Source organism: Colletotrichum truncatum, assembly GCF_014235925.2.
Source record: "Colletotrichum truncatum strain CMES1059 chromosome Unknown Contig_0005, whole genome shotgun sequence".
NCBI classification, from domain to species: Eukaryota; Fungi; Ascomycota; class Sordariomycetes; order Glomerellales; family Glomerellaceae; genus Colletotrichum; species Colletotrichum truncatum.
Window position 1 is genome coordinate 288,536 of NW_027222402.1, and position 23,491 is coordinate 312,026.

The 23,491-nt window shown below is 50.7% G+C and overlaps 9 protein-coding genes across 9 annotated transcripts; 1 reads left to right on the forward strand and 8 right to left on the reverse strand.

The window, feature by feature from the left end:
* Window positions 1-77: 77 nt before the first annotated feature.
* CTRU02_208079 (uncharacterized protein) lies at window positions 78-1,068 on the reverse strand (the record flags this gene model as incomplete). Its single annotated transcript, XM_036729160.1, has 3 exons — window positions 78-203; window positions 287-495; window positions 579-1,068. The coding sequence occupies 3 exons, from the start codon at window positions 1,066-1,068 to the stop codon at window positions 78-80; spliced, it is 825 nt and encodes a 274-aa protein (XP_036578992.1).
* Window positions 1,069-2,566: 1,498 nt separating this feature from the next.
* On the reverse strand, window positions 2,567-3,634 carry CTRU02_208081 (uncharacterized protein; the record flags this gene model as incomplete). Its single annotated transcript, XM_036729159.1, has 1 exon — window positions 2,567-3,634. The coding sequence occupies one exon, from the start codon at window positions 3,632-3,634 to the stop codon at window positions 2,567-2,569; it is 1,068 nt and encodes a 355-aa protein (XP_036578991.1).
* Window positions 3,635-5,018: 1,384 nt separating this feature from the next.
* CTRU02_208082 (uncharacterized protein) lies at window positions 5,019-5,596 on the forward strand (the record flags this gene model as incomplete). The annotated part of the gene is made up of 2 exons (XM_070205026.1): window positions 5,019-5,038; window positions 5,092-5,596. The coding sequence occupies 2 exons, from the start codon at window positions 5,019-5,021 to the stop codon at window positions 5,594-5,596; spliced, it is 525 nt and encodes a 174-aa protein (XP_070061101.1).
* A 371-nt stretch (window positions 5,597-5,967) lies between these two features.
* CTRU02_208083 (uncharacterized protein) lies at window positions 5,968-6,593 on the reverse strand (the record flags this gene model as incomplete). The annotated part of the gene is made up of 2 exons (XM_070205027.1): window positions 5,968-6,308; window positions 6,335-6,593. The coding sequence occupies 2 exons, from the start codon at window positions 6,591-6,593 to the stop codon at window positions 5,968-5,970; spliced, it is 600 nt and encodes a 199-aa protein (XP_070061102.1).
* A 1,519-nt stretch (window positions 6,594-8,112) lies between these two features.
* On the reverse strand, window positions 8,113-11,156 carry CTRU02_208084 (RNA polymerase rpb1 c-terminal repeat domain-containing protein; the record flags this gene model as incomplete). The annotated part of the gene is made up of 2 exons (XM_036729156.1): window positions 8,113-8,185; window positions 8,248-11,156. 2 exons carry the CDS (start codon window positions 11,154-11,156, stop codon window positions 8,113-8,115), a joined length of 2,982 nt encoding a protein of 993 aa, XP_036578988.1.
* A 4,479-nt stretch (window positions 11,157-15,635) lies between these two features.
* CTRU02_208085 (nuclear pore protein) lies at window positions 15,636-17,280 on the reverse strand (the record flags this gene model as incomplete). The annotated part of the gene is made up of 2 exons (XM_036729155.1): window positions 15,636-15,691; window positions 15,753-17,280. 2 exons carry the CDS (start codon window positions 17,278-17,280, stop codon window positions 15,636-15,638), a joined length of 1,584 nt encoding a protein of 527 aa, XP_036578987.1.
* A 606-nt stretch (window positions 17,281-17,886) lies between these two features.
* Window positions 17,887-18,327, reverse strand: CTRU02_208086 (uncharacterized protein; the record flags this gene model as incomplete). Its single annotated transcript, XM_036729154.1, has 1 exon — window positions 17,887-18,327. One exon carries the CDS (start codon window positions 18,325-18,327, stop codon window positions 17,887-17,889), a length of 441 nt encoding a protein of 146 aa, XP_036578986.1.
* Window positions 18,328-19,198: 871 nt separating this feature from the next.
* On the reverse strand, window positions 19,199-19,492 carry CTRU02_208087 (uncharacterized protein; the record flags this gene model as incomplete). The annotated part of the gene is made up of 2 exons (XM_036729153.1): window positions 19,199-19,355; window positions 19,431-19,492. The coding sequence occupies 2 exons, from the start codon at window positions 19,490-19,492 to the stop codon at window positions 19,199-19,201; spliced, it is 219 nt and encodes a 72-aa protein (XP_036578985.1).
* Window positions 19,493-19,856: 364 nt separating this feature from the next.
* On the reverse strand, window positions 19,857-21,474 carry CTRU02_208088 (salicylate hydroxylase; the record flags this gene model as incomplete). The annotated part of the gene is made up of 6 exons (XM_036729152.1): window positions 19,857-19,983; window positions 20,035-20,116; window positions 20,172-20,367; window positions 20,415-20,475; window positions 20,536-21,002; window positions 21,055-21,474. The coding sequence occupies 6 exons, from the start codon at window positions 21,472-21,474 to the stop codon at window positions 19,857-19,859; spliced, it is 1,353 nt and encodes a 450-aa protein (XP_036578984.1).
* Window positions 21,475-23,491: the final 2,017 nt, after the last annotated feature.

The following is a 23,491-nucleotide window of genomic DNA, read 5'->3' on the forward strand; positions in this document are numbered from 1 at the left end:
TACCCATGCCGTTACCTCCATCGCAGAGAAACTACACTAGTGCTCTTTTTTTTTTTGGTTTGAGCAGAGAAACTCGTTTACGCGTCTGACCAGTCGTACTCGTCGTCCAAGATGGCCGCGCGAGCAGGCACGGCAGCCCTGAGAAACTCATCTTTCCTGAAGGCATCTGGCCAACCGTATTCACGGTACAACTTCTTCATTGCCTGCAGATTATCAATACCCCGATGACTTTGGATGTCATACACAGCAGGGGTAGAGCTGTGTGTATTCGCGACCGGGGGCTCACCTTGGCATCCGGGTCATTCACTTTTCGAATAGCGGCCCCAAAGTTTCCCGCCGCAGGTGCTGGGACCAGCTTCAGATTTGAGATGTCCTTGTGCATCTTGTCGAAGAAGGTCTTGAATGAAACCGCCTTTGCGGCGAGCCATGGCGCGTCTTCTTCGGCCTCATCATCATCATAATGGTAGTAATCGTCGCCCTGAGGATACATACATCCTGCGCTTCTGTTAGCATACTATACAGCAGAAACAAAAATTATGGAAAGAAAAAAAAAAGATGCAAATATTCAAAAACCAAACCTTTTTCTGTATCGATGAGCCAAATCACTCCGATGGCTGCTTCGTCATATGTCAAGGATACCATATGCGGCGGCAAGGGCTTGTCAAAAGGCGCCAAGCCAAGCATGGCAAACGGCCGTTTATGCCAATTTGGGTCTGGGTCCTTTTCGGGCTGCCACTTGTTCCTGAGGTAGGACAGAACCTTGGTCTCGTAGTAGACCACCGCGTCGTCGCCCGCTTCGTCACTACCGGGGGGTCCCGCTCTCGGATACGGAAGATGTCGTAAAAGGTCAATGACCTTGTCGGAGCGTCCCAGGGTCCGTAACGCGTCGACATTAAGCTCCTCATCGGTCCATCCCGTCTCGGGTGGCGCCTGAAGGGCTTCCGGATGCAGATGGCCCATGTCCACGAGCAGGCGGTAGTGGCCCTTGACGAGTGAGACGACGGCATCACGGTCGTAGCCAAAAGCTTGGCGAGGCTCTCTGGCAGGCGTCTTCTTGCGACGAAACATTGCCGCGGAGATTAAATGAGGACGAATTGACAAATTTGCTGTTCTTGAAGTCTTGAAAGGGGGAGAGGCAGTTCTTAAGATAGGTATGCTTACTCCTAGGAGGCAACAAAGAAGCGGGGTTTATGCAGGTAGTTCAAGCAACCCCTGCATGCTTGAATAACAAGGGTGATCGGACTGACAAGGTTCATAATGGAACGGTGGAGAACAGGAAACGAGAAGAGGAAAAGACGAAAAAGAAAGAAAAAGTGCATTTCCTGAGACGGGGTTTTTTTTTGGTCGGCATCTGAGTGCGTCTAAAGTGGGAAGAATGATTGTAGACGAACGCTCGCACGCTTCTGTCTCCTTTTCTATTCACTAGAGCAATACAGTGCCAAACTCCCTGATATACTTCTTTCCACTCACGCTTGTTACAGCCGTCTAAGTATCAAAAACAGTGACCTTGTTCCGCAACCCATAAGAAACCCATCTTTAAGGGTCTAAGGAAGCAGAGCAATCAATACCCCGCAAATTAATAGAACCTTAATTAATATTATCAAGCAATAGTTTAAGCACCTTTTTACTACTACAAAATAGATCAGCACATGGTTTATGCATTGTATATAAGCTACGTATAATATATAAGTAGTAGGTCCCCAAGCGACTCAGTCATGTGCCTGAGTTACTTTAGGCCCCACACTGAGGCGAGCCTGACTTAGGACAGCAACAACGCTAGCCGGATTAGGCTGAAAAGCTTCACCCAATCAGTGAGATAACCAACCCCATGACGACGATGTACAGACGGGGTTTAATCAAGTCAGAAAACTCCACAACACTGGTAGTTTTGACTTCAAAGATTAGGAAACATAGTAAAGTTCCGATCTCCGTCGGCAGTTTCCCCCCCATTGAAGTACCGAATCTATTAATAGTCATCAACTCCCGCGAGATATTCTCACATAAAGGAAACGGGCTCTGCATGCTCGTTTCTTTGCTGCGCTAGGTCGGTACCGAGGCTGATTCGGGATATCAGTCATCACTGGGTAAATCAACATTATCCGACATTCTCTATGCTTTCCAGTGTTGATGCTTGCTGCAGATGAAAAGAGTTGCGTGGACATCCCAGCTGGAGTCATCTAAACATCCGAATCAACGGCGAAGTAACCGCTGACTGATATTACTCTGATGCCGACTTTCTGGGCGTTATATTAAACGTGTCAAATCCATTGTTGTGATGGTTCTTGCCATCGTAGGCACTCATAGGAGCACTATGTCATCAATGCAACTAACAAAACATCGATACCGTTTCTCGTCGACCGCATCAAAGCCATGTATTACTAGAGTTTCTCCTTCATATGGTATCGATTAAAGAACTTTTATAGCTATGATTTAAAAACCACTGAGCCTCTAATAACACTGTATGCAAAAAAATGAAATTTGAGGAGTGATAATGATGGAGTTTAGAAGCATACATACATTGAAATGCGGACTCAGTGTGCTCAAAGTCTTTTAGCACGGCTTTGCTCTACTGCATGGGCTGCTTGATGACTAGTTTTCCAAATGAGCCAGGCTCAGCAATCTCCTTCATTGCTACCAGTGCGTCCTCCGCCTTGCCTTCGAACACGCGAACACTAGGCAGTCGAAACCTAACTCCATAGTTGGCAACTGCCCACTCAACAGCAGTCCAGATTCTCGCCGCCTCCTCTGGTCGAGCTTTGAACACGGTTTTGTGGCCTCCTTTGAAGATAAGATGAACGTCGTAGTGTCTCCCACCTAGAAGCATCTCACTCGCGGGACGTTCGTCCGAATGCATGAATGAGAAAGCATATCGACGGTTGCCCGACAAGGTCGACATTGTATCGAGAAAAAGGCGATAGGACTCTGCCCTGCCGACCGTTTCAAATCCTCGAATATCTTCAAACCCGGCTGCTTCTACAGCGTCCTTGATTTTAATGGAGACATCCGGGTCCTTATAATCAAAGCAGTGTGTGGCCCCCAAATCCTTTAACAACTGGTGCCGAGAGCTTGTCGCTGTGACAATGATATTGCGAACGCCTATAGCCCGGGCCAGCTGAACGGCTGCAACTCCCAAGGTCGTGCTCGCTCCCCAGATGATCAATGTGCAGTCCAAGGATGCGGACTTTATCGAGTCGGACGGAACTGGAAGTTCTAGCCGATTGAATAAGGCGTCGCTCGCGGACTGAAGAGTACTCATGAGAGCGGCGGCATCAGTGTACGGCATCCCGTCAGGAACCTTGAACACGCCAGCTTCGGGCGGCGTCGCTAGATAGGCCTGGTGGGTGCCGTACCGCGCAGGCCGTCCATTGCCCGTGTAAGTGTACCCCGCAACGGCATCGCCAACCTGGAAACGGGAATTTTTAACCTTGGAGGCGTCAACAACACGTCCGCAGAAATCGGCTCCCAAAACAATGTCGTGAATTTCCAGGATTGTCGTGTACGTGGTATCAGCTGGGTTGACGCCCGAATACAGGACTTCGATCAAAAGCTCTCCGTCTTCGGCTTTGACGGGAGGTAGATGTGAGGTAACAGTAAGATTGCCGCTGTGGTCGATGTAGAAGCCTGGAGAGGTCATGATTAAGACGTTCCATAAATTGCACACATAAACGATTTTTCAGGTCTTCACTATATCGCACATTCCTAAAATTGAATACAATATTCAAGTAATCACTTATATTTTTAGCAGCTCCTTCGAGTCCGCTCTTACAGCTTGAAAGTCCGCGGCCAGGTGCGGAGCAGCGGACTCCGATGTAAGTTTCTCTCCACAAAACTGGGCTCACAGGACATGGCCAAGCCTGAAACTTTGATCTAGCTTACAAATGTATTCATCTTCCCCGGGCAAATGGCTAAACGTGATAAGGTTATGTTATCATGTTGTTGTTCGGCATGCGATTATCGGCCTGGATCAGTCAAATTAACATCAAATTCTACAATGGTGTCAATGTGTTGAAGATTAGCATGGTGATTATGACGACATGTTTGAGTTGGTTATTGGTAAAAAAAAAGGACAGCAAATTCGCTCGGGGTATATTGTTGAAGATAGAAGCGTAAAAGCCATACCAAATATATTGAGCTTCTTGTATTTACGTCTGCTACCTTGCCATCAGTCCCCCAGCTAATCACGCCCATAAGCTAGTAATAGCTGGCTAAGTTATGGCAAACCCTATTAATGGCTCGAGTGTACTTGCAACTTTCGAGGCTGATTCAATTGAGCCAGGAGTCATCTAATGCTAAACTTCTGCAAGATTCTGCTGTTAGGAGTGATGGGGTATAGAGATGAAGATTGAGGGCTTCGAGGAGCTCATTTCGTGTTTTCCAAAGGCTGCAATAAATCTCTAGAGATAATATAAACGAGTTAAGGAACCTGTCGCCTATTTGTTATAAGTCTGGTCTTGAATGTCCTAAATTTGGCTAGTGACTCGCCAAGGCTCATCTACACTAGGCAGCACTATCAAGTATTTGACACCTGTTACACATGGATAATTGGATTTTTTAAGTAAAGGATAGCTGAGAATATAGCAAAAAGGACTTTTTAGCAGCCTCAAGAGACAATCAAAGCAGGCAAATACAACCACAAAGGGGTAGGCAGTTAAGATGAGTCACCCATTCTTAGTCGAAGCTGTGTAATACACCTCACAAATACTCAAAGAGATGAATGATAATCTGATCATTCATGGTCATTCCATGTTTTGGAAAGTGCACGTATCTACAATGTTCAAAAGTCGTCGTACTTGGTGCCTTCCAGCAAGAAGAAGCTAGGCTCACGATGCCCTCACGATGCCCTAACGACTTCAGATTGTTGGCAAACAAATAGTTTTGAATTGAGTAGAATAGATGCCGAATTACTTCCCCTTACCTTTTGACTTTTTTTTCTTTTTCACTTTTCCCATCTTCCTCCTAGTTCGCCTCCAAACTTCAAAAACAAGACAAGATATCACAGCTGAACAGAGACACTCAAGATGGCTAGTCCCTTCAATTAGTAAGTCAATAAGAGCTCTCTCATAGTGGAGATTTCAAACTGACCCAGAACAGTTCCGTCATAATGCTCCCTGATGGCCGTGTCTACCTCGCTGCCCAGCTAACTCCCAACAACTTTGGCCCAATGGTCTTTGCTCCGGGTCCGCTTTCTCGACCATTCTCAACCCAGGCCAGCCAAACCACTCAAATTTCAGCAGTTCCAGCCCACAACACTGGTCAGTCAACTGTCGGAGGCGCAAATGGCGGTGTTACAGCATTTGGAGCCCCTGTTGGTTCTGTCTCTGGTGTCGTTGGTACAAACGCTCCGCAGGAGGCCAACGACACTGACAACAACGACAGCAACAACAACAACAGCGCCACCAACGTCAGCGATAGTGCCAAAGACACCGGTCGTCAGCCCCAAAGCGGATTCACCCTTCAATGTATTCATTGCCCCGATAAGAGTTTCTCCCGAAACGACACTCTCCGCCGACATATTGTTACCAAACACTACATGAACGCAGACCCTTCCATGTCTCTCGAGGAGGCACAAGCCCGCGCAAGAGAAGATGCCCCTTGAGGTCATACCAATACTATCCTGCGAGTATTTGGTATCAAGAAGCTGTTATTATGCGAGACGGAAAGAGGGATGATACCGGACAACAGGGGGGGGCGAGGGCCATCAAAGCTTACTGGCTCCTTCAGTCATGTAGATATCGTTAGAGTGGATTACAGCTTTCGGACAAAGCTGAGACTTGAATACCATCGCGAAGCATTCTGAGCAAGGCTATCATTACTTGTGATATAAAAGGTGATTAACATTAAAATTCTATAACTCTTCAACTACTTTTACGCCAGCCTGCAGGTACTCGCTACATCATATACGGTCATAGTAAATTACTCTGACAACAGACCCTCAGTTAGGCTACTCAAAATTCAAACTGCAGTGGTCTAGAGAGCAGCGAGAGCACCGATAGCCAGCATAGCCAGAACACCGACAGGTGCCTGAACAGAAGCACCGTTGACGGTAACAGGAACGACAGTCGATGTAGCAGTCGCAATAACACTGCCATTGCGAGTGACAACATTGGTTACAGCAACGGTTCTCGTGGTACGCTGGCCGGCGGCAGAGGAAGCAGGAGCCTGAGTGACGCCGGTGCCTGCTCCCGCGGCGGTAGCTCCCGGACCAGCAGAAGCTCCAGAAGCCGCTGAAGGAGCACTGCTGCCGGAGGCGGCGCCGCCACCTCCAGCAACGGCAGCGCAGAGCCTGTCAGCTGCAGGGCGAACTTGGGCTGAGGATGAAGGGTTAGCATCTTTCTAAACTCGTTCAGGATAACCCGAAAGGACCTACTGGTTGCGACGGTTTCACCACAACTGCTGACGACGCAGGGAGTAATAGAGGTGATGAGAGCCTGGTAGGTGGCGGGATTGCACAGGCAGGCGAAGTCGCCGGGCTGGCATGCGGTGCTGGAACTGAATGCCTGGGCCAAGCAAGTAGCGGCACACGCTGGAATATCTCCGATCTGAGCGGCAACGAGGCCGACAGCGGCGAGAATGGTGGCGGCGGTGAACTTCATATTGAACGTTGGGGAGATTGTCGAGCGACTTTGAGTTGAGAGAGATCGAATCAAGTAGCTGAGAGATTGACCGACAAGAAATGAAATTGACTCGTTCGTGTGAAGTGAGAGAGAGAGAGAGAGAAAACTGACCGTGCTGGAGAAAACAAAGTTATGGTGAAGAAAGGGCGACGAGACTTCATCATATATACCTGATTGGAGTGCCAAAGGGAAATAAGCTCGTGGGCTTGACTGGGCTGCTTTCTTAGTTCAGGTCCCCAACGGAAACTGGACCGTTTCCGTACCAAGATCGACGGTTGGAATGTTGTGTTGTTGCTTGCAGCCACATTCTATGCCGTATGCGTGTGAGTGAGACAGACAACCGCCCAATCGGGTCCATTCTTCGTATTCTTCAAATCCAAGGCTTAGGGGCGGAGCACTAGAACGGAGGCTCATGGAGGAGTAATTATGTACGGCAGCAGCTTCAAACAGATGCCGCAAGCAGCCCATGGCCACGCATCCCCAGAAAACTTACGTGCGAGCATTCCCAGATTTCGGAGATTTAATGATGCATCAAGCCGGATTCTGTTGCGTTTGGAACAAGCCAAGGAAGTCTCTGTCAAGATGTCATCATCACATAAAGCCTTGGCCGTTTGCCAAGAACGGAGATGGCTTCTTCAGTGTCATCCATCAAAGCTATCATAATTCCTCACTGAAATCGGCTGAAGCAATATGAAAATTTCAGGTCAACGATAAGACATTGGCGGGACTGAAAGCTTGATTCTCGAGAGGCGTAAAGTCATTCCCGTAGCACATTTAATCCTACTGATTTGATACATCTTCATTAAGGTAAAAGCAATTGGGAAAATCAAGCATTGCCATTTCAAGCCACAAGCGTCAAACTATTGGCCTTCATCTATTACCAGTCGTGCCAATAGGTTCTCACGCTACATAGCCCAATGGCGTTTACTATGGCTCAAGTGTGGCCAGCGAGATTCAACCTAATCCAAAGAAATGTACGTCAAAGCTTCCACCATTAAGCTAAGGTGGTAGCCAGCCGTTTGTTGATTAGACCCGTTGCGCCCAACGAACTGTGCCTGACGAAATGGCCTGAGAAGCAAAGGCGCAAGCTGGGCACAACGATTTTAACCAATAACTAGTAATAGGAATTATGACATGAGCTGACGCTATCTAAAACTATTTGCTACACGGCACAAGAAAGTCTACATGATGGCATGTTTTTTTATGCGCTCCCGAGAGCACCCGTCTGACCCAAGCCCGTCCATGCAATCCGTACAAGTCTAGCCAGCTTCCGTTCCGTTCCGTTCCAATCCATCCCACCGTGACAAAAGAAACCAATGAATGAAAGACCTTGCGAAAACCGATGAACGCATGTAAATGAACCAACAAATGAAAAAAAAAAAATACATAGGAAACGCTATCATAATCGTTCGTTTGCTACCATGGATCCTGCATGCTGTGTTGGTATGCCCATGTCCCATGTCTGGTAGACTTAAAAGTTCAATGTAAATATCGCGACTTAATCGCTCTTATCGCCCTCTGACTGAGAAGAGGATCTCATCGCACGCAGGTCGCTTCGTCGCATAACTTGACTGTGAGAGGGGGTTAGCATCACGGCCATGTATACGCCATTAGGGGGAGGGGTTCTACTTACATCCTGCCACGCTCGTTGGGGTCTCGCACCACCACCAACTGTTCCTTTTTCTTATCATTCTCCTTCGTCTTGGACCGCGACGACGACTTCTTTGACTCTCCTGACGGTGAAGACAGGCGTACACGTAGCGATCCAATTTGCTGTTGCAGGCTGTGCACTTCGGCCACCGAGGCCTCATAAGAAGCGCGCAAGCCATCGAGCTGAGCGTTGACGGCACCGAGCTGGGCCGTCAGCGACAAGTTGTCCTGACGCAGCTGGGGCACCTGGTTGGCTTCCGGTTCGAGGGCAGCGATACGGGCAGATAGTCCCTGCCTCTCCGGTTCAAATGCAGCGATGCGGGCGGCCAGGTCGTCTCTCTCCGCGGTGAGGTATCCAAGTTTAACTGTCTCGGCTTGAAGCTGGTCGTTGCGCTCCTGAAGGTCGGCGACGCGTTCGCGGAGCTCCTCCAGGACGGCGGGCTCCGAGGGGGTGCTGGCTACCGACTCGGCTTTCTCAGTCGTGGCGTCGTTTTCAGCTGGGGCTGCCTCAGCCTCAGCCTCAGGGGCCGCCTTCGAGACCTGAGTAGGCGCTCCGGATTTGACGCTCACGGCATCTTCCTTGACTTCTTCAACTGTTGGGGGTGGCGGAGGGGCTTCCGCTGGCGGTGGCGGGGGTGCAACTTCGGGTTCAGGTGGCGGGGGAGCATCATCTTCGGCTTTGACAGTACCGGCATCGCTACCAGCATCGCTCTCGGCAGCTACAGATGGGGCGGCTGATCCAATAAGTGACTCGGCGCGCCGGAGCTCACTGGTGACAGATTCGTTTTCGTCCCTGAGCGATTGGTTCTCACCTTGCAGAGATTCGTTCTCATCTTTGAGAGATGCGTTCTCGCCCTGGAGAGATACGTTCTCGTCTTTGAGGGATGCGTTCTCTGAGCGGAGGCTGTTGCGCTCATCTGAGAGGTTGAGAATCTGAGAGCTGTGGTCGTCCTGCTCTTTGAGTAGGTCTCCGACCTGCGACTTGAGTGTAGTGTTCTGTCCTTTGATGGTCTCGATGCGAGTCTTGAGCTTGTCGTACTTGGTCTGAACGCCCTCGAGGTCCTTGACCCGGGTGTCAAGCTCAGCCTTGTTGATCTCCAGTTCGGCCTTGCTAACCTCTAGCTCGCCCTTGGTGATCTCCAGGCTGTCGATGCGGGTCAGGAAGTTGGTGTTGGCCGTCTCGAGTTCGGCAACGCGAACCTCGATCTCTTGCTTCTCGACCTCGATGGCGTTGAAGCGGTCCTGGATGTCCTTCTTCTCGTTCTCAAGCTGTTCAACGTTGGCCTCCAGGCCCTTCTTCTGCTCCTCGAGGGTATCGATACGTGATTGCAGGCCTTTGTTGACTTCGGTGAGGGCTCCGTTCTCCTTGTTGAGGGAATCGACTTGGGGCTTGTATCTCTCAACGTCCATGCGGAGAAGGTCACGCTCGGCAGTGATGTCGCCAATCTCGGTGCCCTTGAGGACCAGCTCAGTCTCGAGTCCGGTGACACGAAGCTTGAGGCTGTCCTTGGTCAACTCCAGGGCGGCGATTCGCTCAATGAGAGCACGCTCGGTCTCCTTGGTGACGGCCCGAACATCACCGAGGTCCTTCTCCAAGTTGGAGCAGCGAGCCTCGAAATGGGTTTTGGTTTTTTGTTGTTCGGCATGTACCTTTTCTTGTTCGGCACGGATCCTTTGTTGTTCGGCAACGTCCTTCTCAAGAGCGGCGTACTTGGATGAGACCTCGCTCTTGGCATCCCTCTCTGCTGTGATTTGCTTCTCGAGGTCGTTGGACTTGGCTTCAAGTTGCTCTTTGATGTTCTTGAGCTCGTCTCTCTCCTTCTGCACATCCTCGAGCTTCCTTTCATGCTCATTAAGAGCGCTTCTTACATCATCGAGAAGTCGGCTTTGTTCATCAAAGTCGCGGGAAACCTTGTCCCTGATGTTCTGTTCATCCCTGCGCCTCTTCTCTGTCCTTTCCTTGTCTGCGGACAAATTCAAGAGCCTCTTCTCCGTCTTTTCCTTATCTGCAGACAGGATTGAAAGTCTCTTCTCTGTCTTCTCCTTATCCGCAGTCAAAGTTGAAAGCCTCTGTTCTGTTCTCTCCTTGTCTGCAGACAAAGTCGACAGCCTTTCGAGAGCGTCTTCCAGCCTCTTGTCAGTCTCGGACTGCTTGCCAAGTAGGCTTCTGGTCTCTTGTTGCATGCGCGAAATTTCCTTGAGGAGGCCATCTTCAACCCGCTCACGCTCGCGAAGCTCTTGTGAGGTGATGCGTTGAACTACAGGAGGGGCAGGGGCTGCAGGGGCCACCTCGATGCGAAGAGTCCTGCTGGCAGGGGCCACGATATCGACGCGTGCTCCCCTAAGGTTTGCGGGCTTGGCCGGGGCAACAGGGGCAGTACTGGACTTTACAACTTGCTTCTCTACGGTAAATGGGGCAGTCCGAGTAGCAGAAACGGTCTCAGTAGATTTGCTGGGGTAAGAGTCTTGGTCGTCTGAGGCCACACTTGTTGCGGTGGTGATAGTGGAACGGGAGTCAAAGCTGTACTTGGACTCAGTGTCCGAGTCGTTGGTGTCGTCGGCGGAATGGTAGTTTGTGGGTTCCGGGTTAGAACGTCTCCATGGCCTGTCGATCTCAGGGCGAGCGCGGAAGCGCAGAGAAGGGGGCTTGAACAACAGAGGCTTTCCATTGTTGCTCTTTTTTCTCCAACTTCCTGATGTGCTTGTGCTCAAATCAGATCTGTTGTCTGATGAAGGCTCCATAGGGGCAAGTGAGATATCGGAAACGTTGGCGTTGGACATGTCGAGCCTCTCAAGAGGCATGCTGTCGGGGATGGAGACAGACGGCCGTCTCTGTCTGCCAAAGCGGCCGACACGGCCCTTGGCGGGCAGTATGTCACGAGTGGGAGCCATGGAGTTGTTGATGAGGAATGGGTGGAGTAGTAGTCAGGAGGGAGAGAGTCTGGTAATATGTAATATGGGAGATCTTTTTTTGTGGTTTTCTCAAGTTATGTGCCAAGCTGGATGTCTGATCTGGGGCTGGTGAACTTTGCGAGTGACATTGAAAGTGTATTGGTAAGTTGATGAGGGGTAAAGTTGCATATCGGGTCTGCTGGGATCTACTATCAAAAAGAATGAAGAGATCTGGGGGAAGTCTGGATACGGGTGTCAAGTTGTTTTTGTCAAAATATCCAGAGAATGGTGTTGTGGGAGGGAAGAAAAAGGAGAGAGACAAACAGAGGGCGATCTACGTACAACACCACCCAACCGGCAGAAAATGATATTGGACATTGCCCGCCTTCATCCGTGGCCAGCCCCAACGCGCTTACCCCCGTCCAATAGGGCTCATACGTCAAGCACATTGGGGGTGGTCCTCGAGCTTTCGAGACACGGCATGGTCAAGCCAGTCAAGCCAATGCCCCCGGGGGTGAGGGCGTGTGTGGTTCCAGGGCGGGCCCAACTTGTGCCTCCACGACCCAGGGCCGGTTTGGCGGGAAACCCCCAGCCTACATCCGGAACACAAAGTAGCGTTGAACTTGCAAACGCAACATCGTCATTTCGTTGGCTTCGGGCAGGGATGTCTTGGGCTCATTGGGCTATGCCGCTGTCAGGAGGAGCAAACCACGCTTTCCACGACCAAACTGGCCCTGTCTAGGGCCGACTCCATGGATTCTTGGGCCCCATACAGGATCCGTTTTCGCGTCCCGCCCAACTGGGGGGGCCAAAATGCGGGAGACAAGGGGGGCGACCATGTGCTTGGGCAAGTTGGTTTGGGCTACAAGGAGAGACAAAACCTACAATACAACTGCGAGACAATTTCCCCCAAGTGGCGAAACTGAACATGTGTAAGTCTCCCGTTGATGGCGATCTTTCATCTTCTAGACGCAACTGACTCGTCTTTGATTCTGCTGAATTTCCCTCTATTCTAGTCCGTTTGTTTTGCTTCAGCTTGCTGCATATTTTCCCTCTTTGGAGGATTTCTTTTGCGGAGGAGTCCCGCTCACTAATACAGCATACGTCTGCAGTTAGTTGTCTGCCTCTCCTTTGGTTTTTTGACGCCGTCGAGGGCCAAACACTCTCCAAGCCCTATTTTACAGGGGTGGTATGGGGCACGGGAAAAGGAAAGCAAATCAGAGGTGCTAAGATGAGTCAGGAATATAGGGAGCAGGGTATGCTAGCCAGTGAATTTAGTAGGGCAAACAGGCGGAAATGGATTCGACTGGCCTCATTCTATTTTTCCTTTCCCAGGTTTTTGTGCGCATGGCGTGTTGCACATTGTGGATTGGGCATCGCTCACTTTGCTTTACCTGGATTAGGTTGTGACGGTTGGGACGAAATGAACATGGGTTGAGATAGTACTGCACTGCACTATACATTTAGCAGCAAATTTCACTGCAACCTGCAAGCTCCCGGCGAAGGCCGGGGGGGTCTCGACATGGACGTGGTGGACGTTGATTCGTCCGCTGTGCGGGCCGAGCCTCGTCGTTGAGGCCGGACCCCGGCCGGTCTGGTTTTCTGCCCTTTAGCCTTGGTTTCGTCTACGACAAAATGAACGAAAGCCTTTTGGTTCCAGGTCTTCCGAGTCCTTTGTGGCTATGTCGAATCGGAAACTTTCGGTCTTGTTCTTTTTTAGGTCTGCTTCGTATGACGGTATACTTTGAATGCCACGAAGCTGACTGTTCGTTGTCATCTGACTGTATGCCGATGTCTAACTTATCAGATCAACGTTTGGAGAACAGGGCGTGTGGATTCGTGTCCCCGCCTTGCGAGTTTGAAAGCCAAAGACCCACGCGAATGGCTTCATTGGCCGACTATCATGCCTAAGTGGCGGTATGCTTCTCCATCGGACGAGGTCCGTGGACCTTTCGAACGTCTCCAGACGATGCTCCCAAGGAGAGGCTGGGGCCCTGGAGATACATAGTATGTTCCTAGTTACTGTACATTACTACAGTGGAGACACGAGTTCTAGTCGCTGTTCGCGCATACTCCATGTATCCCGGACAATAACAGGGAAGCGCTACTTCCGTCTTCCCGGATCCAACGACATACATACGGGTGAATATACGCCCCCAACAATCATGGAAGACCGTCTAGAACTTCTTCTTCGACTCCTTGCATAGTTGATATGTGCGAAACTAGAACTAGAAAGTCCATCCGAAATGGTGTTTCGACGCCCAAAATCGTAGGTGGCTGGCGTGTTTGCGCAAATGAGGTTTGCAAGGTGGCCGGGCACACTCGAGCCTCAATTTTCTCATTCATCAACTTGCAGAAAAGCAAGCGTCTGCAGAAAATTTTCCCTCTCCTGAGACTGGTAAGCAACGCTTTTCTGCGGTTGTCGTGACAGGATGGCCGGGAGGAATATGCAAGCCTGCAGCAGCCCCTTTTTCGCCGTCCACTCAGAAAATGAGGCTGTCGGGCGGTGTTACTGTGTGACGAGCCGTAGGCGGCTGCATGCATAAGATTTGCATGTATGGGACATGCCCAGTGACGTACTGGAGGGCATGACTTGCCATATACCCTGTAGTATTACAAAGCGTCTGTAAATGCAGCTTGAACTCCAGATTGGTTTTCCTGTTAGGGAACTAATTTGACAACATTTGTGTCGCAAAGAGTATTTTGGCCGCTAAACGGTTCGAAATTTGCTCACAAGGAATTCCCATCCGAAGAGAAGTCGCAACGTGAAAATTGAGTCAGTTAGAAAAATAAGTAATTAGTTCACTTAGCATGCATTGAAAGCAAATTAGCCACGAATGAATTCTTCAAGACTTAGGATAAGATGTCCATTTACTGTAGCGATCTGGAGTTAGTAAGCTCGGAAGTGATGTGCACATGCATGAAGAATGAGGCCAGCTGAAAACAACTGGACATCGGCAACGAGGCTGAGCCGCCTTAGTTGCGTATATGTGCAACGCATCAAGAGCGCTGCATACTCTGGATGCTATTGCTAGATGATGTGGCTAACTAGCCTACGAAACAACTGCAATTAATGCTGCACAATTGATTAGGCGGTGGACTATATTACTCTTTGTTGCGTTTCAACTTTCACCGAAATCAAAGTCGAAAATGCACATTCAGTGGACTCCTTGAGTCTAGAACTGAAGTGTATGGAAATGTCAGCATTATTAGATGTCGCCGCCAATGGAAGAGACTTAATCTGCCTGCCAAATGAGGCCTCCTCCGCTTTCTCCCCGCAATCAACCAATTTATAGAGAAACACCTCAGTGTATGAGCTGACACCTAGAATACTATAATCACGCCCGTCAACTTAGTCGCGTCAACCCTATAGCAATGTACGAAAGAATCAAAACAAAAGCGTCGTACGTGGCAGAAACGAATGGCGGGGTTGCTCAGTTATTGCGAAGACCGATGTGCTCGGCAACTTTACACGCGACTCTGAACGTGCTTATTGGACTGAGATGGTTCCTGATGCAAGTACACGTATCTCTGGGAGGTTCCGTCTTAGGTAAAACAACAAATTAGCAATGATTCCGCCGTTTATATGGGGCGATGCATGGGCCTACTAGTAGGGGAGGGGAAAAGCCCGCCAGCCAACGTTAAATGCATGGTCGCTGTCGTTGTCTCGGGATTGGTGGACTGTTCGATAATAGATTCATTTTCTGCCCATTCCCGCGTGATCCGCTCTGGAAGGCCTCGAGAATGGGCATATACATCTCGTTGCCCCTTGCGGCGGACGACAATCAGCCGTCCGAGTTGTCTTGAGTCGAGACATATTGCTAAGAGAATGTAATTGTGATTGTTCAACAGAGACTCAATCCTGCTCACATGTGCTTCATGCTAAACTGTTTTAGGATCTTTTTGAGGGGCTGCGGTGTCAACGGCAAAACACGGAATTCGAACAAGCAGATACTCTCCGACAGGCCATGTCGTGCTTAGCCTAATGGTGGACATATTGTCTCCACGAGAGCGAAACTACCGAGAGGAACTGAATGCGAAATACTCCGAGGCCCCCGAGGTTCAAGGGGCTGGTCATGTGGAACACGCGGGGTCTCGTGAGGTAGGATCGAGGAACAGAAGCTAGAGGCCAACTACAGACTTACTGAGTGCCACTGGGCGGATATAATACTTTACGACACCCATACTGCATTATGGATGAGCTCTCATTACTCTGGGGCGTTCACAACTTATTGGAAGAGCAAAACCACATTCAAAACGCGATAGTCCCGAAACTATAAGCCAACACGCGAATAGTTTGCTCACATTGTTCATATTACGCAAATAAGCACCGTGAAATGCAAAAGATAAATTAGATCTAGAGACATTCTAAGGGTATTGGTCATAATGAATCATGTTAAGAGACATCATACACAAACGAGACATATATCCGTGACGCTTTTATAATCCGAAAATACCACCACATACCATCATGACGATTTACTCGTCGTCGCTCTCGGAGCTGGAGTCATCCTCGTCGTCCTCTTCATCATCATCTGGTGAATGTTAGCTTACATGACTCCTTCTCGCAAGTTTCAAAAGCAGGGGCTAGCTTACCATCAGCCGGAACCTTGTTCTCGACAACACCGTTGTTCTTCTCGCGGACCTGCTTGTAGTGGACAGGGTCGCTCTTGAGATCCTCGCCCTCGACGGCAACACCGTCGTCCTGGACGTACTCCTTCAAATCGGAAAACAGCTCCTCGCCAAACGCACCCGACTTCTTGGCTCTGGTGATCAGCTGGCTGACGACGCTGGAACCAACCTTGGCAGGCGTGTTGAGGATCTTCTCGAGCGCCTCGCGGTGACCGAAACCACACTTGGCGTGGGGGTCCTCCAGAGGCGTACCCTCGGCCGCGCTATCCCTGAAGCGCAGGCCAGGAGTCTGGTACCGGCGGATGCGGACCTCGCCGTAGGCCCTCGCGAGCTCGACGGCGCTGACCTTGACCCTGGCGGGCTCCGGGGGAGGCCAGAGCTTGGCCTTGGTCAGACCCATGATGGCGGATCCGAGGAGGAGCTGCTCGCAGTCCTCGGCGGTCCCGTCGTCGGTGCCGGCGTGGCAGTAGCGGATCTCCTCGCCGGGGTAGCACGAGGGGTTGAGAAGGCGGTGGACGGGGTTGCTGACGGCCTTGACGATCTTGTCGACGGCCTCGGCGCGGGTGGCGGTCAGCATGTTGATGACCTCGTCGGAGATGGGCTGGTCCCTCCAGGGCCTGCCGTTGGAGTCGACGAGGGCGCCGTCGGCGCCGACGCGCGACTTGTACGCGGCCTTGGCCAGAACGCGGCTGAACCAGCGAGCCTCGCCAAAGACCCAGCTGAGGACGAGGGTCTTGTCCTCGTCGTTGCGGGCGCCGGCCATGAGAACGTGGCGGTTTAGGGCGACGACCCACTCCTTCATGAAGGGGACGAGCAGATGCGTGGCGGCATACTTGTCGGCAGCCAGGGCAAGGTCGTACAGAAGGTCAACGTTGGGTCTGGTGGGGAGCTGGTGGAACTTGAAGTGGGCGATGGAGAAGAGCACATCGAGACCGGCGGCGGTGTCGGCGGGGGATTGCAGGTCGATGACGCTGGAGGTGTTGTCTCCTGCGAGCAAGTCCCTGAAGACGCGCGAGGCGGTAGAAAGTGCCGCGGAGCGGACCGAGTACACAGCGGGAGTGCCGTTGGACTCGCGGACCTTGACGTGGAGGTCGGCATCCTCGTGGTAGGAAACCCTCTTGTCGGCCTCGGGGGTCGGGACGCGAGCGGGGACGATAGCGACACGGGTGGCCAGCTGAGCACCCTGGGGCTCCTGCGTTTCGGCATCGGCCTTCTCCTCGTCCTCGTCCTCGTCGGAGGAAGAATCGCCCTCATCTTCGGTGGGATGAGCTTCAACTGTGCTCTCGGCCTTGGCAGGCGCAGCAGCAGCAGCAGCAGCAGCAGCAGGTGTGGGAGCAGAGACGGGCTCAGCTCCGTTTGTAACGGGGGCACCGTCAGTAGGCGTGGGCTCGTCCTTCTTCTCGACGGCAGCTACTGAGCTGGTTTCCTTCTCGCCGTTGACGGGCTGGTTAGTGTCGAGGAAGGGCTTTTCCCGGCCGGGCATCGCGGTCATGGGGCGAGGGGTCTCGGCATCGTTGTTGTTGGTGGTCTGAGCCAGGGAGGGGATGCTACGGGCGGAGTCAGAGCGCTTGAAGTAGCCGCCATCCTTGACTGGTCCGAAGGTGGGCGTGGGGGGCGTAGAGATGGCGTTCTCGTTGGTGGTTTTGGTGGTGGGAGCTCTGTTTTATATATCATGTTAGACTTGGATTCTCTTCCATGCGGGTTACCATTTTGACAACTGTAATAGTTTGGGCTTGTTCAAGCTCTTTGTGGTAATCTTGAAGGAACCGAAGCAGAATGGCAGGGGCATGGAAAACGAGGGCATGGCAAAGGAGAGCTACCGAAGAGAAGATACTCGGGAAGGGACTGATGGCGGTCGTGGCGGCAGCAGTCTTTTAGGATGTCGCAAGATGGGGGTAATGGATCGCCCTCCTTGAGGGCCTCCCGTGGAGGAGGAGGAGTCATGCTCTTTGGACCAGTAGTGATACTGGCCGAAGGAGTCGGGTGCGTCACCTCCGGGTGGTGTTGGCGGACTACGAACACCCGTGTAAGACAGGACAACTGATTGGCAGTGGCGACATTGGGTGTCGACGACGATGGGATCGCGGGCAGAGACACGTCAAAGACATGCAGGGGCTTGACAACTCGACAGACCCCGAAACATACAGTTGGCGGCCGTTGGAGAAAAAGCAGGAAGAGCAGGCATCGCGGTGGAGATCTCGCAGGCCTGTAGAAGCGGGGCAAAAAGGGTCCAGCATAAAAAAGGCCAGGGGTAGCGAGAAGATGCTGGCCACTTGCAAGGGTGGTTTGAAGAGAAGATGAATGGCGGTGAAGAAGGATATCTTTCTCGTGTCCGGGACAACTCGATTGTGTACCCAAATGGGGAAAACAAACAAACAAAAGAAGGAGAACACTCAGAAATTAGAGAGAGAGAGAAAAGTAAAACGTACCTCTTGAATCTGTTGTTCAAGAAAAGAAAGCCGCTTCCAGACTTGCGGCGCTCATGGTCTCCGGCAGAAACAGAGGCGCTTCTCCTCGAGTCGAAGATCGCTGGTGACATTGTGGCAAGGGTATATCGACGGCCGTAATCTCGGAAACAATAACAATAAGAAAATCTCGAAACAAAAACTGAAAATCGACGACGCTGTGACTAGGGAAAAAAGCAACTGCCAAGCCAAACAGAAAAGTAGCAGCAGCAGAAGCAACAGCAGCAACAGCAGCAACAACAGCAATGCTCTCGGAGGGGGTATCAGGACCAACAGAGATGAACCAGACAAAAGAGGGAGGGAAATGACAAGAGACAGGAATTTCAAGATTGGAAGCTCATCTATATGTACTTTGGGGCCGGTCGGTTCAAACCGAGAATAATTGGGATCCACCAGTTGATAAATCAATATTGCCAGTCCAAGTCCGTGAGCCTACGAACCCATCCAAGCGGCTTAGGAGTCGCCGAGGATACGGCCCACCAATGTGGCTGGCCAACTGACCTGAACCATGACCTGAACGGGAGGGGAACTACTAGGTAAACGAAATGGAAGGTCGACGTTGGGCAGCAAATAGCGAAGGCCATAATCACCACCGTCCTCACCGCTCGACGAACCGGTTCGCCGCCGGACGCGTCAAAGCTTCCTAGACGATTAGTATTTTTTTTTTCCTTCCATCCTCCTTCGAGAATCCCTGTCTACAATAGTCGCCGGGAGCTCGGAACACATGCAGAATCTCTTCCAGAGATCCACTTCCATGTCATTTTAGCGCGATTCGCGTTGGATGTCGGCATCAAATGTCAACAGGGCTTCCATTCAGATTCGGGCGATCGCATCCACCGCCCTTTGCCTCTGGGTCTTGGCCGCATGAAACGTTGACGACGAGTGTTTTCCCTTTCAGCCTCTTTTTTCGTGATATCCTCAACCTGCGCTATCGAAGCAGATCCTTTATCTTTGCCTTTTTGTTTTACCCCTCATCTGCCTTGGTGACTGAACCCTGGGGTGGGGGTCGCGCTCACCGCATGGTCGCGATATGAGCCCATGTTGTTGGACTTTGGTGAGGCGGTAGTCAAAAAGTTGGCATACGGTTGGCTGAAAAAGTTTGCTCGATGGTGCCAGGTCAGATTCTGCTCGTCATGTTGCTTGGGTGAATGTCATGATGCGAGTGGGCGATACGAACAAGATGGGGTTCTGAAGGTTTAGCGTACGCATTTTTTTTTGTTTACGTGCAACGTCAAGCATGGAAAACCTAAGATTGCGAGGAGAAGCGTTTAAAGCGATCGATCTACTAGTAGAGAGAAAGTGTCTGGTTGCGTGTCCACATTTTTCTTCATCCGTCTTGGTTTGCACATTTCCGCTTGTCCGTATCCGTCGTGAAATGGTCATAAGTCGTTCCCATAAATGTTCATAGCACAATCCGTATTATAAATGCACGGTCCAACTATACACAATACACATCGACTTTCGTGTAATGCAATTCAAGTTACATAAAGTTATCCCACAACACAGCCTAACCATTCGTGGTATTGCACATTTGCCTCCCAAAACTCCAAACAACCTCAAAATTTTCAAAAAAGGGCCTTGTCTGGTAGAGACGAGACCTGCTTCACTCTCCGATGACTACTCCATTCGGAAGCTTCATACCGATTGGGAGACCTTTTGTAAACTTCTGAGTAAACGGGGTTCCGGCGCGCTTAGCAATCACCTCCTCGATATCTTTGTACATGTCGTAACTGTACCCCGTCAGATAAGTCCAGATATCACCAGAGCGACTAATAACTTACGCATTCATCTCTTCTATCGTCAGCTTGGCCTTCTCGTCTTCGACCTTGTAGGTATTGCAGCTGCCTGCGTTGCTTGAGAAACCTGATAGAGAAAATTGTAAGACAAAAAACTACCAAAACCTGTTGATAAAACTCACCAATACGCTCGTTGATGTTGTAAGCTGCCTTGGCGGCTGCCGATTGAACCCTCGTAGCACGAGGCAGGCGCACCTCATTGTAGATGGACAGGGTCTCGTCGACATTTCCGTTAAAGTACTTGGGACGGAAGAGAATACCAAGTGCAGCAGCATCCTCGATGGCCATGCAGGCTCCTTGACTTTGATGGGGCATCATCTTTTTTGGTCAGCGATGATTCAAGTCACAGCAAAAGTACAACTCACCGGATGACCTGCATCTCCCAACAGACAAACCATATTCTTGTTAATGTAAGGGTAAGGGTCGCTGAAGGTCATTAGTAAGTGATCTAAAGCACACTCAAGCCCGCGTTATGGGAACACTCACTGCATCCACAATCGCCACGGCTGGATGTCCATGCCAATGGCAAGATGTGCGCGAACCTGAGCATCAAGCTCAGGGTAAGGAGCCAGCAGTTCCTCGACAGGTCTGTCCTCAACTCCCCAAGCTTGGTTGGTGTAGTCACCCTTGTCTCTCGGGAAGAAGCAGTAGTATGACAGAAGTTTGCCTCCGTTGCACGGCGACAAGACAATCTTGTCCCACTTCCCCTCCTGGCCGCCCCAGTATTCCAGAGCGCTATCTTGTGAGTAGTCGACCAGTCCGGCCTTGACCGCATCCTCGGTGAGCACGTTGGCGTGTAAGCAGCTCGAGTCGGCAGGGCGCTTCTCGGGGCGGACACCGATGAGGCCCCGCACGGCGCTGCCGATGCCGTCGGCGCCAATGATGAGATCGTGCTTGGCAGAATACCCGTTTTCAAACTCTATTCCCCCGGTACTGAGATCGATGTCTTTACACTACGCTAATGTTAAACGACGTCATCGGCTTCGGAGGTCATCAATGTCTCACCTTGTGGTTAACAAACAGCTTGGCAGGCGTTCCCTCACCCTCCCCCAACGCTGTATCTTTCAGCATCGCATGCATGTACTGTCGGTGAAACATATTGTAGACATATCCCCATCGCTCTTCGTAATCGTCCAAGTCGTAGACGCTGACCGGCTCGCCCGTCTTCCAGTCGCGGTTGATGAGCTTTTTCAGCACGACGGGGTCGCCCTTTGCGACGTCCACATTCCACTCATGCAGCCAACGCGTACCGTTTGCGGCACAGGAAACGGATGCGCCGACTTCGCCGGCGAAATCATTGCGTTCATATACCGAGACTTTATGGCCTGCTCGACGGAGAGCAATCGCAACTGACATGCCGCCGATACCACCTCCGACGACGCCGACGTCGAGCTGTCTCCAACCTCCAGCAGGCAAAGAACCCATTGTGGTGATGCTGCTAAGTGATTGTTAAAAGATGAGGGGAAATATCGGACGGCTTAAAGGATTGTTGTATGAAATTCAGGTCAGCTGAAATGGAGAATCGTTCACAGACTAACAGCTTGAAGAAGATGAAACACAATGGAACGATCAATGCTCCCGAATAGCAGCCCATCAGGCCGCATAAGTACTTCACTCACATACGGCCCAGCAACATCATTGGGGTAAACGTGGTACGTGTAAGGCGACCCGAACCCGAGCATCAATCATCACACCCTCTTCGTCCCCCCATCCGTGCGGCCGGCTTTTCGCGGTCGGCAGGTTTGATAGCCAGATCCCCAGTCCGAACGACAATCGCGTGTACCGAACGGCGGATGCGGGAACAAGATATGGGGTGCAGTAGTCTCTCTCTCTCTCCCCTCCCCAATCTCAATCTGTACGATAACCCAGATTTGCCCAAAATGGACAAACACTGAGCTGGGATTCCCACTTGTTGCACCAATGACCGGCTGGCGTGTTATCACCGACGCCCCGGCGCGCCGGGTCTCGGGATGTATCCGAGATTCCATTTCCTATCGCTGAAGGTGTGTGCGGGCCGCTCATCAGCTTTTTAGTAGTAAATTACCGCACTCATATCTAAGAGAGGTTTGTAGCTGGGCTTGGGAATTTCCGTGCTTCCGCATCACAGTGCATCCGAACAGTGCTCCCGTCGGTTTTTTGTCTTTTACATTGCCTGAAAGATTACTGGTCGCCAATAGCTTTTTTTTACTCGTTTGGTTTTGGTGATCGTCCCAGGTTTTACTTGCTGACGCATGTGATCTGGTTTAAAGCCGCCAGAAAGCGAGCCAAAGTTGGGGTCACCTTGTCCTGTTGGATGCGACAAAATGACACATTGTATGAGTGGTCGTAAATTTTCTCAGCCAACCAAGTGGTGGGATGAACACTGTTTCCGAAGGGGGGGTGTTGTCGCCCGGGCTGTTGGTCAAACATACATGACGTCTGATGAGAAACCCCAAGGATTCAGGTGACTGCGGGGTTCGCAAGCAATTGGAAGGTTATCGTTATCCAGGCGGGTGTCATAAATGGAATGCGACACGTCGGTTTAATTCATTTGCTGGTATCTGAGATGAATGATTCAGGCTTTAACTCAGAGAAGAAACTGGATTTGTGTATTGAATCAGCCTAGCTAAAGACAATGGAGATGAAGCGGGGCATAGCAAAGAAGATACCTAGAAACCAAGTGACTCGGAAGATGTAAGCGCTAATGCACTCTACTACATTTTTCTACGTAAGAACAGGCACGCGGCGAGACTAACGACGGACCGGGGAGGTTTTAAGTATCGATATGCAGCTAGGAAGAGCGGGATCAACGGTGCGGCGAAACTAGAGGCAGACGATGTAATGACTAGAACAAGTTGAAACTACAAGGAGTAGGTTGTTTCTTCTACCTGCTAGGTAATGCGAGTCAATGATAGGAACTGATGAGTTGGCCTTTTAACAAATATTGATTATTTTGCGCGACGCAAGTATGTGAAAATCACAATCAAAACAAGTACAGTGGCTCAACCAAATAATGACGACCTCTCTTAATACAGGCTAAAACTTTTCAAGAAGGGCTGATCTCGTCGTCTTTTGCTTAATTGGGTGGACAAAAAAATACTCAAATGTCGGCCTGCGAGTAAGTTTAGCACAACTCTATTTGCTTCATCATCCAGGTAAAGGCCTGTTACATTAACTACATGATTTTCTGCTTGCCATTCCTTTCCTCATAGATTCCTTCTATTGGCAAAGTCTGTCAGGCTCACAACCAACTCACTGGAGTGTTTTGACCAGATGCAAATTCACGTCACTAATTACCTGTTTTGAAGTCGCCTTCACTTCTATACAAGTGTTGATGCGGCGAGTCGCTTCTCACCTGATGTCCCATAGTCTTCAGTCCTATGCACCCATAGCTGAGTTGCAGTGTAGCATTGACATGCACAGATGACGGTCCACTGGCTTTGACGCGGAGAAGCCTGCTGCA